This window comes from Pyxicephalus adspersus, chromosome 3 (genome assembly GCF_032062135.1).
Source record: "Pyxicephalus adspersus chromosome 3, UCB_Pads_2.0, whole genome shotgun sequence".
Classification (NCBI taxonomy): domain Eukaryota; kingdom Metazoa; phylum Chordata; class Amphibia; order Anura; family Pyxicephalidae; genus Pyxicephalus; species Pyxicephalus adspersus.
Genome location: NC_092860.1, coordinates 154,929,284 through 154,941,576, shown reverse-complemented (window position 1 = coordinate 154,941,576; position 12,293 = coordinate 154,929,284). Strand labels below are relative to the sequence as shown.

Below are 12,293 nucleotides of genomic sequence, written 5' to 3'. Positions count from 1 at the left end.
TGCACATCTCCACCCACTGGGCTGGTGACACAGAGGGTCAAGAACTCTGCCCTGTGGAGCCATTACATCCAGTTTTGGGGGAAATCAATTACCTTACAATTATTTTTTCATGTTGGAGAAACCCATAACAACAATATACTGATAGTACATTGGATGAGATTCATATATGAGAATGTAGATCTGCCTGAGTGGGAGTTTTACCCACTGAGCCACCATTCCATTCAGCAGTGACCACATAAAGAACATCAGACCTCTTTATTAATCTTCATTCATTACACTTTATTAAAAAAAAACAACTGAAATAATTAAATATTAAATACAATAAAATATTATATACAGAATGTACCATGATATAATTTAACAGGATTATAATTTATAAAACAATATATAAATATTGTAACAGCTGGCCAACAAAAACACTGGGTTTCATCCAGGACGATAGATACATTTGTAGATACATTTGTAGATACAATTATATGTGAAATATCTTTCTGACCTGAAGGTGGAACTAAAGTACCAGGCTGTAGGTGAATGGGCTTCTCGACCAGGAGGGGGAGCTATAGAGGAGGCTTGGGGGGATTAGAAGTAAATTATCCCAGCTGAAACCCATCCTGGCCATTATGCTGTGCATATACACTCCCAGCCTGCTCTTTCCTGGGCCCCTAGTTCTTGGCCTGTGAGCTTGGAGGAGTGCAAAGTCAAAACATAGACGTTTGGTAAAGACCGCCAGGGAATTAGGGTCCTGGGCAGCAGTAGGTTGCTCAGAACTGATAGTAAGAGAACTAACAGTCCGTTAGAGGCCAAGTGGCCAGGTTTTATTTTATTGTTCTGTTTATTTGGCGTGTTTTTCTGTGTGAACAGCCTTGGGTAATAAATCCTTACTGAACTGCTCATTGATGGGTCCTGTCTGCTTTACCTATTCCTTGCTAGTCCTACAATATATACATTATAACATATTCAGTAACCTGTATTCAATATTCTGCCAGCTCTAAAATTCAAGTCAGATCTCATGGTAGAGAATAAATATTTCTGGTATAAAAAATTAAACAAAAAAATATAAATATGTAAAATCTGGCAGAAATTTAACAGGAACGTTTCACTTTGTCTTAGGATCGTACACATGTCAGATGATTCTCGCCTCAGGGCTGATATCACACATCGTTCATAAATCCATTCTGGTGAATCCAGGATCGATGAAAGACTGTAAAGCAAGTGAAGGGGAGAGAGCACAGTGGGGTGCCGTTAGCTCGTCTCATCCCTGCCCTCTCCATAGAGCAGAATGGCGCTGTATGTACAACACTCGTTCAGTCTTTTGTCATTGGAATGTATTGTGAATGTATGTACACAGACTAACGCTGGGCAGGAAGACAAAGTCCAGCAGCTGTACCCATATGAGGTTCTGATCCAACAACGAATGTTGTATTAAAGGCGCAGGAACCCGTCCCTTGTCATAAGAATGGCTCTGCACACCGTCTTGTGTTTTCATTTATGTTTCCAGCGCTTTTAAACTTACCTGAAAAAAAAATGTTATTAAATATTAATAATGAACACAATTTGTTTTGTCAATTAAAAAGAAATCATTGTGTGTCCCAACTGCAGAGAATTACGGTCACTTCCTGCCCCGTGACCATCGGGTGTAGAAATCCCTTCACAGGGCAATGAACAGAAGTAAAGATGGCAGAGGTTCTAATCCTTTATTTCTAAGCCTTGGCAAGTGATAGCAAGCAGAAAGAAACTCTTAAAGCGGAACTAAACTTAAAATAAAAAAACATTTTCCTGATTGGAGGGAACAGCAGGAAAAGATGTCGGCTCTGCCCAGTTCCTGGACTACTCAGATAATGGGGGACGGGGTGACAACGCTGACATTGTGCAGAAGAGGCAGCGTAGAGCAGGAAGTGGGAAATTTGCTGGATTTCTGGCAGAGTCATTAGGTTGTTTTCAGTGTTTGCAGGATATGAAAGGAATGAAGTGGGGGAGCTGTGTATGTATCAGGGAGGAGTACTGATTACCCCAGACAAAGCTTTGTACGGTAATGACATGGCGGTATGGTGTATAACCCTGGCAAGAGATCCCCTTTGTAACGTTCCCAGAGACCTCCACTATAGTGCTACCCCCACTGTACTTACTGAATAGTGACAAGATGGCAAACTTCACAGAGCTCACAAAGAAGACGATCAGGAGGATAACCAAGTGAGTGACATCTGCCGTGTCTGATACAAAGAAAGAGGAAGATGACTTCAATCATTGTAAATTCACAGTTTAATTACACTAGTGTACCAGAGGAGCTGACACTCTAATGTCCACCACACTATTATTATACATTTATATAGCTCTGACATATACCACAGTGGTGTACAGAGAACACTGAGCCAGTCCCATCAGTCTCTGTACAGAGGAGCTGACACTCTAATGTCCCCCCACAGTCACACACTATTATTATACATTTAAATAGCTCTGACATATACTGCAGTGCTGTACAGAGAGCACTGAGCCAGTCCCATCAGTCTCCCATCATACCCCTCCAGTATGGATTGGGGTTTGTTGGATGTAATACTTACAATGGGAGTAATATGACGTATATATGAAGATTGGAAATGTCACGGCCCCAATACACATGCAGATCAGAACAATCTTGGAAAGGATTTTGTTCCATGGACTCTCTGAAACACATCAACATCAGATGGATTAAATAAAACAAGACCGATAGATTGATAGATGGAATACAAATTATTACAACAGATTATATAAATCGGATAATACCAATAGAAATCACATAAACTCACCTTTCCATCTCATAAACATCAAACAAGGGGCAATGACAACAACTTCTAACGCTAATAGGACGGCGGCTACGATCCACCAAATTTCATGTATGCTTCCTGTGCAGAGATAGTTTATAGTTATTACACAGTATTTATATAGCAACAACATATTGCGCAGCGCTGTACAAAGTCATGTCATCAGCTGTCCCTCAAAGGAGCTCACAATCTAATGTCCCTACCATGGTCATATAGGGACAATTTTGGGGAGAAGCCAATTAACCTAACTGCATGTTTTTGGTATATGGGAGGAAACCGGAGAAAACCCACGCAAACACGGGGAGAACCTGCAAACTCCATGCAGATAGTCTTGGCCGAGATTTCAACCCGGGACCAAGAGCTGCAAAGGCCAAAATGTTAACCTATGAGCCGCCGTGCTGCCATGATTATAGTCATGTGATCCAATAATATATCTAAGTGATGGGTGGTCTTGGTCAGTCCCATCACTCTCTGTACAGAGGAGCTGACACTCTAATGTCCCCTGACAGTCACACACTATTATTATACATTTATATAGCTCTGACATATACCCACTGAGCCAGTCCTATCAGTCTCTGTACAGAGGAGCTGACACTCTAATGTCCTCCTACAATCACACATTATTATTATACATTTATATAGCTCTGACATATACCGCAGTGCTGTACAGAGATCACTGAGCCAGTCCTATCAGTCTCTGTACAGAGGAGCTGACACTCTAATGTCTCCCCATATTCAACCAAAGATAATACTTCATTATTTTTATCAGTCAGGGAAGGGTTATAATGTCTGTAAAATTTACCTTGCGCTATTGTGAAGCTGGGTGACCCAGCAAACCTGAAATGGATTTCATAAAATTCATTTGCTCAAATGTTCTCAATGCTAAAACCAGATTCGTTCAGGTTTGCGGGATCACCCAGCTTCACTGATGAAAATGTATTTTCTCCAGCCTTGGAGAGCTTTCATAAATCAGTCCCAGAAAAGTATATGCTGGTAAACATATTGAAATGAGTTCCCCCTTTATTTATTGCACTTTGTGTAAACTCCTCCTCAGAAATTCCAGTTTAATATATGGAAACTCCATGAATGGCGCCTGAAGGCAGCCTATATATTCCATATATATATAACAAAGCCTATATCCTATACAGAGCATGTGTGCCAACCCAGCGAGGACACTGACACGCATGCGCCATTCTTTCGGTTGGCATTATGCCACATGCTTTTGAGTGTCATTTCTAGATTAACTAGCAGGGGTCAGACACATTTTTGTGTCTCATTATGTCATTATATCGTTATGTAATTACAGTTACACCTTTATAATTATCATGTAAATTGTGCAATCTAATATCATGTATTATAATGTCTATATTTATGCATTATAGTGTTAAATGATTATTTATTTGTTTAATAAATGTTTAGGCCGCTTCCAGTATTTGTGTTAAAACTCGCTATTGTGCAGTAACCCCTGAGGAAGCCCTTACTGGGTGAAACGTGGCGGGTCCACAAGCTGCGCCTAGGAAACTATGTCCAATACTTGACTCGCGGCATTTACACACCCACATAGTGTGTGTACGTAGTAGGTTCACTATTTGTCTAGTGCCAACTTGATTAGCCGATTACTGGATCTACTGGGAGATCTATATTATGTGTTGGTGTACCTCTGTATTCTATGGGACAACATCCCTGAATACATTTGAATGTTTGCAAAAAAATATATAATAATATAATATATATTCAATTCATGTAAACTGTGTGTTTTCAAATTGTTGATATTTTTTCATATGTGTAATTAATACATTTAGAATTTTAACTGGATCCAATTGCGGTATATAACTTAAACTAAAACCCCCAATCATTAATTGCCACGTTGTTTATAGGTATGGATTATAACATGGGGGGCTAATGACTGGAATGACTACCCGGGAGTTATGAATTTTGACCTGGGGGGTCCAATGACTGCAATGTGGACCTGGGGGTTATGGATTATGACATGGGGGGTCCAATGACTGGAATGTATATCTGGGGGTTATGGATTATGACATGGGGGGTCTAATGACTGGAATGTGGACTTGGGGGTTATGAATTTTGACATGGGGGGTCCAATGACTGGAATGTATATCTGGGGGTTATGGTTTTTGACATGGGGGGTCCAATGACTGGAATGTATATCTGGGGATTATGGTTTTTGAAATGGGGGGTCCAATGACTGGAATGTGGCCCTGGGGGTTATGGATTATGACATGGGGGGGTCCAATGACTGGATTGTGGACCTGGGGGTTATGGATTATGACATGGGGGTCCAACGACTGGAATGTATATCTGGGGGTTATGGTTTTTGACATGGGGGTTCAGTGACTGGAATGTCGACCTGGGGGTTATGGATTATGACATGGGGGTCCAATGACTGGAATGTATATCTGGGGGTTATGGATTATGACATGGGGGTCCAATGACTGGAATGTATATCTGGGGGTTATGGATTATGACATGGGGGTCCAATGACTGGAATGTATATCTGGGGGTTATGGTTTTTGACATGGGGGTCCAATTACTGGAATGTGGACCCGGGGGTTATGGTTTATGACATGGAAGGTCTAATGACTGAAATGAAATTTGGATTATGGTCCATTACGGGATTATGTATTATACATAATTTACACGGGGATGCGAAAACAGTGAGGATTCTGCAACTGATAACAATAACATTGCTGGTTACCCACACCCTCTGTATACTGACACCCCTTTTGTGATAGGCTGGCAGGTTGCCTCTACAACGCACAGTATGGCCCTTTTTTCCAATTTAGCCTTAGGAACCCCATTTTCTTGGAACATCCCAGGTTGTCTACTTACCACAAGGGACGAGTACAAAGAGGCTGATGGCCCAGCATACCAGAGAAAGAACAGAGAAAAAACAACTCAGGCCAAAGCAGGGATGGAGATATTGATCTAAAATAAAAAATCCAAAGATCAGTTGTATAATTCTATTATTCCCTATCAAGTCCTGAACAAATAAGAAGTTGTTTGAAATCTGTGAAATCACTTATAATCTTGTCATGATAACATTACAACAGAAAAGGAGGAACAAAAAGTTTTTTTGATAGGCACAGGAGAATGATTATATATAAAATCAATGATAATTTTTATTAGTAAACAAAAAATCCCTAAAATAAAGCATTCAATAAAACAATATTGAGAATAGGCAGGACATACAGATTATCCACACTGTACTGATAATTTAAAGCGTACAAACTTGCATGTTTTGCCCGTGTTCTCTGTACAGCACTACGGTATATGTCAGAGCTGTATAAATGTATAAAATTAGTGTGTTTGTCTTTAGGTACTAGCGGGCTGTAATAGGGCTGAAGTATTTTAGGATTTGGGAACAGGGAGGAAGGTATAATACCCATTATATGATTTTAATAATGTTTGTGCTCCTATTGATTTCCTCAAGTCTTAATACCACTGGAACCAAGCATGACTTGAGGATAAAAATGGAGTCGTAGGAATCCTGAAAGCAAGCAGATAAGTTGCTACTAGACCTGGAGGCAAGAATGTCCACCTAATGATTGCCCAGGGTGCTGAGTATTCACCTCCGCCCTGCAGAGCTTTAGGTGGGGTTTAAGTGGTGGAAAAAAATAGCTTTATAGGTGAAAAGCAAGAAAAAAGAGTTAGCCACCCTTTAAAGGTCTCCATTAAGAATTTCACCGGGGCCCCCTGACGTGTCTTCTCTTACGGGCCTGTGACTCAGAGATGGGGGGCAGAGAAAAAGGCATGATGTTGAGGACTAAACTATGGCAGCTGCAATCGGGGACGGGGGGGACAAAAAATCCACCTAAAAAAATTGGGGCCTGCCTGGTCACCCACTTGAACTGTCAAAATCAAAATTGGTTGCCAAGATTCCTGGTACATGGTGGCTTTTCTGCGGTTGCTGGCACTGAATGTGTTTATGTGGAAGTTACATCATCCTGGCTTTTAAATTGCAAGAAGAAAGAAGATGGCGGCCCCCATGGTGAAATAGGAGTGGAACAGGGTTTTGTTTTCCTTTAAGTGGAGCACCATAACGGGGGCATCATAGGGCACTATACTTTTTGGGAAGAGGGGGGCTTTTAAAATTTGCTATTTGCTTCTTAGCTGCACCTCCTGATTAAAAAGAAAGTTAAAAGTAGATAAAGGTAGTTCTAAAACTTTTAAACATCTTACCTCGAATGAAGCCAACAACCTTCTGAGTGTAAGAAGCAATCTCTCTCTCACTCCTGCTTGTTTCTTTTATCTGTATAGCTGAAATACAGGAAGGGGGGAATTATAGGTTATCACTTTCCTTAGAACAAACTAAAATGAATAGAAGTCCATATTGTTTATTCAATTTTGCAAAATTTAAACGTTTGTGTTGTATGAGCATAGTGGCTTGGGTAACAAGACAAAAGTGGTCCTTCAGTCATTTTGGGCCTGATTTATTAAAGCTCTCCAGGGCTGGAAAATAGTGTTGGTCATATATCTCACGAATCGATTCGACAGCTATTCGATTCAAATTCGATATTCAAATAGTGAGATTTTGTTCGGGTAATCGAATGCCAAATTCGAACACCATTGAAGTCAATGGTGGGAAAGGTCGGGTTATTTTGAGGGACTATTAAGGGCTGCAAGAGCAATCAGATTGCTTTTGCAGCCCTTTACTAGGTGTATGTATTATTGGATGGAGTTCCTCTATCCAAGAACACAGGGCAGTAGTTGTGATGAATGGGGAAACTTGTCCCCATCCAACCTCTAGTGCCTGGCAATCGTCTGACGTCACAGCTGTGACCGCAAAGTCATGTGACCGTGGGAACTGAACTGCAGATGAACTCTGCAGTTTCACTACGATCCCCGGGGCACTACAGGTTAATTAACCTGTAGTACCCCAGGGATTGCACACTCTTCTCAATGATTGCAGTGGGCAAGTATCTTACTCTGTAACATGCACAGAAATATGATATATTTGTAACATTTTTCTCCCAGTGGATAAAAGAAAAATGTAACAAATGTATCATAATATTACTATGCTGGAAAGTGTGTTGAGTAAGAGATATCATGTCATTGGAGGATAACCTGTAAACAAAAATAGTTAAATAAACACAATCATTCAATAAATTAATTTAACATTGATTTTTATTTTTTAACACATTTATTTTTCCTGTTGTTTGTTTTAAAAACAATTTACAACAGAGATTAATCATAAAATTCAAAAGGAATGGGTTTATGAAGACTGAATAAACTCTCAATGGTGATCAGAACATTTATTTCTATTACTGTTATTAATAAACAGTATTTATAGAATGCAGACATACTACGGTTTTCAAATGACAGACAGTGACAGTTAATTTTGAATTCAGCTACCCACACATATAGAACAGTTGAAATATTGTAATGGCTGTGATTTCACTTGGTTAACAGGTACAAAGTGGCTTTGTGAAAGTGACATCACACCTTTCATTTTCAGTTAAACACAGGCCCATAATGTGAAAGAAAAAACAATGCTAGTATTTAACTAGAAAGATTTGTTGTAATTTCAGTCAGTTTGTGACTATATTGTTAATATATACTGTATATTACATCACAATGTACACAATATATACAGTATAAATAAACTAATGATAATATAGTAACAGCATTGTAAAAATACCATCACTATTGCAGTATAATATAATAATAATACATTTACAGTATGATTGACATATTCATAATTCTGACAATATTAGAATTGTCACTGTGTCTGTAATTTTTACAGGGCTGTCCTGACATCAGTTGGTCAGCTTACTTAAATTCTGAGTTTTGATCCGAAATCATCTCCAGTTCAGGCTATACGGCCCTCACTAATGATAACCCTAAGTCCCATTTCCTAAAGGGGAATTGTGAGCTGGGGAAAACATTAAAGCTTGGAAGACCATTTAGAAGTGAGATTCTCTTTGAAAAGTAGATTTTCAAACTCACCCAAGAAGATGATGATAAGGCCGATCAAAGGGTCCAGACAAAAGCCAAGAGCGAAGAATCCTGATAAACATATACCGGTGGTGTCTGTAACAGTCAGGAAAGAGAACATCACATACCATAATCTGTGCATAATATTCGCATATAAACAGTGGATCAAATGTCCATAAATCCATAAACACCTGGCAATAGAAATAGCTTTATCCATATATACACTGTGTGGTCCCTGATCTACATGGGCTCCATGAATGACAATGGTGACTGGCCATACAAATGTGGAGAAGTTTCACAAACGCTTCCAAATGTGGTGCCCAGTTTGTCAAAAAAACCACAAATTCTGTACCCCACCAATGTCTCATCGGAGGTAAGAAAACACTACAATCATTTAGTAAAGTTCAGTAGAAGTTTTTATTAAATAGCACATTCAATATTGGCCATTGCGTTTCAGAGGTTTAAATCCCTCTTCATCAGGGCTACAGAGAAAACAATGTAAAAGATGGAACATATATTATCCTAACTGAATGAATAGGAAGGAGTGGACGGGAGTTTATCATAGGATTGATATAATAGTAGTAATAATAAACTTAGCAGTATAAATAATGTAACATAGCAATAAATTAGGTAGCAAATAATGACAAATATTAAAATTGAGTTCTACAATTAAGAATATAAGTACACGTTCTTTACGTTGTTACATCATATTTTAGGTGACGAGTACATACTTGCACTGTGTCCATTGTCTGTTAATGATGTGTTCATAGCTACTGTTGGTTTTGATATCGAGCTGGCAGCTGCACAAAAAAATAAATAAATATAAAATTACATGTTCACATAGTAGGGGGGTAGGGGGGTAGATTCAATATCCTTCCTGATAACAATGCTTGAGGCTGAAAAGTGAATAGAATGCTAGATTTGGTCTTCAAAAAGGAAATATCCAATGAGTGGCAGTTCTCAGTTCTCAAAAGTGCCTTGTTAATTCCAAAGGTCAAAGGAGAAGGGCCAGACTAATTCCGGCTGGTAACTGTAACTTAAATAACCCCTTGGTACCCCGAGGCCTGCAGAACTGATCATGAAGTACATAACACGTCCAACCTTGAAGCAGATGGGCGCGGTGTGGACGACCACACCGCGTGCCACTCATCCCACTCGTGGCTATAGTTTGCAGCTGTCATGCAACTATCTCAGTATGGACCAAAATCCCCGAGAAATGTCTCCACCACCTTGCTGAGATTTTACCACAAAGAATTCCGGCAGCTCTGAAGGCAAAGTGGCCGGTGAATGGACATTCATGCACTCCTGTTCTTAGGATAAAATGTTACTTTTTTACTAGCTATTCCTGTATTTAAAAATATCAAAGTCAAGTTGTGCCCAGAAATATGCTGCATCTCAGACGTCACTTATTATTATCATCCAGTGTCCCGGCCAATATTATGTCCTAGGGTGGCTACACCTCCTGTACTATGTCAATGGTGAATGTAGCCACCTTGTCAGAGCAACTTGAGGAGCGTAGTGTAGCTAACATTAGGGAATAATTTACTATTTACAGACATTTTAGCATGATTGAGATAACAAAGAAGAGAGCAACAAATCAATACTTTCAATCAATTTGTTTGATTATGTGTATTCAGTAAAAGCCCAACTAATTTTAGGGGTTCTAAAAACAGCCCTTTGTCAGTCTTTGGTAATAATGGGTCTGATTTATTAAAGGTCCCCAAGGCTGGAGAGGATACAGCAAACCTGGAATAAATCTGGCCCAGGATTGAAAACATCAGGTAACAAATACCAAACGACTTTGAAGAAATGTATTCCAGGTTTGCTGTATCACCCAGCTTTACTCACACAAGTATATCTTCTCCAGCTTTGGAAAGCTTTAATAAATGAGGCACAATGACTAATTCCTAAACACATTAATAAACCACCCAGGAAGACGTGTGGTGATGGTCAGGTATGTAAGAGCAGTTATTGCCTGCATCACCAATGCTAAGTTATGTAAATGCAATTCCACACACAAACCCTAAAATGGACCATATAAACCCTGAAACTTACCAGTGATGGTGATTTCAAAGTTCTCACTGATCACAGATCCATAGTTTGTGAATGTGAAATTGTTACCATCAGCCTCTGAGAATTTTCTTATAATAAATGTGCAGTTGTGATCGAAAAAATCAAGGCGATCCTTGAAACCTTCAAACCCTTGTAAGGTACCATCGTGGTAGTTGCCGATTTGAGTTTCTCCTTGGTTAACATCAAAAAACTGCTCCTTGCATAACTTGGACAGCCGGAGATGAAGATCGGACCCATACTGGCCATGGACACGCTGCATCACTGAAGTTTCAACAACTAGAGAACAAAATAAGAAATTACATTCTGAACATTGATGGATGGCAATGAAATGGTAAAGTAAATGTAAACCGTAACAAATTGATGTTTTGATTTTTAAAGATTCTGCACATTTTTCATGTTTCTTCTATATTACCTTTTTACTTTTTTTATTTTTTGTTATAACTAACTGGCTGCCAGCCACTTCCTGGTCTCATGAGGACACCAGTGTACCAACAGTGGGCTAGTTTACAGCTACAAGTGTGAAAGTGATGTGTGAAGAAGGGATGTTTGGAGAGATGGAACCTCTAGGGGGTGCTACAGCTTGCATAGAAATGATGTGATCCCTGAGAAGGGCCAAGGCGCAGAGTTCAAGTAGTAACCAGGTCTTCTCCAGAGCCTCTAGTGGTGAGGATGTTGCATTACTGGTTACTGCCAGGTTGCAGTCCCTGGGCACACCAGGGTGGGCAGGAAGATACATGGTACCAAATCTCTAGACAGAAGAATAGTCAAGAAAGGCCGGGGTCAGGCCAGGCAGCAAGCAAAAAACTCAGAAACAAGCCAGGTTTCAAGAACTAGAAATCCAGGAAATAGATGCCGGTGACACAGGGGCATTGCAGACACGGGGAACACAGAAGACACTGGAAGCGGCGAGGAGGAACACTGGAGAGAACAGGTAGGGAAATACGAGACTGGGAAACAAGGGGTAACACAGGAGCTGGACAGGGAGAGCACTGAATTAAACAACAAGTGTAGAGGAAATGCTCAGCAGAGCTAGGGGGATTGGCATTATTGGGTCTCTGGTAGCATTATTGAGGAGAACCGTATCCAGACTGGTGAAAATCTTCCAAGCCCAATATAAATATCCTGTGGTCACTCAAGCTTTGGCTGTAGAGCGAGATCAACCTCATCACCCTGCTTATTACTGTCACCGCTTTCACTTTGCAATTCTGAGTTGAGTCCCAACACTTCCATTACCTACGACAAAGCAGTACAGGACATTATGAGTAATTTTGGTAAAAGCTGAATTTCTGTCAGTTCTGAACTTTACACAGCTCCATCATACAGGACCGTTCTATCGGTCAGGGGAGATGACCCATCTTTCTCTCTGTTTCACAAACAGGTCTCTTTATCATTTCTAACTTGACTGGACAGCAAAAGGAGAAGCAGAACACCAATGAGCTTCATACTGTCACTCTAATTCTCATGCAT

At 40.0% G+C, this 12,293-nt stretch overlaps 1 protein-coding gene across 1 annotated transcript in view; it reads right to left on the bottom strand.

Annotated features, from left to right (window-relative positions):
- Positions 1-254: 254 nt before the first annotated feature.
- The window catches only part of LOC140327335 (uncharacterized), a 15,218-nt gene continuing 3,179 nt past the window's right edge, over positions 255-12,293 (bottom strand). Inside the window, exons 2-10 of the mRNA XM_072406700.1 lie at positions 10,809-11,102; positions 9,485-9,553; positions 8,766-8,849; positions 6,999-7,076; positions 5,649-5,744; positions 2,784-2,879; positions 2,559-2,660; positions 2,127-2,210; positions 255-1,513 (exon numbers count right to left, since the gene is read on the bottom strand). Coding sequence (XP_072262801.1) covers positions 1,449-1,513; positions 2,127-2,210; positions 2,559-2,660; positions 2,784-2,879; positions 5,649-5,744; positions 6,999-7,076; positions 8,766-8,849; positions 9,485-9,553; positions 10,809-11,102 — 968 coding nt within the window. The 3' untranslated portion in view covers positions 255-1,448. The remainder of the gene's footprint in view (positions 1,514-2,126; positions 2,211-2,558; positions 2,661-2,783; positions 2,880-5,648; positions 5,745-6,998; positions 7,077-8,765; positions 8,850-9,484; positions 9,554-10,808; positions 11,103-12,293) is intronic.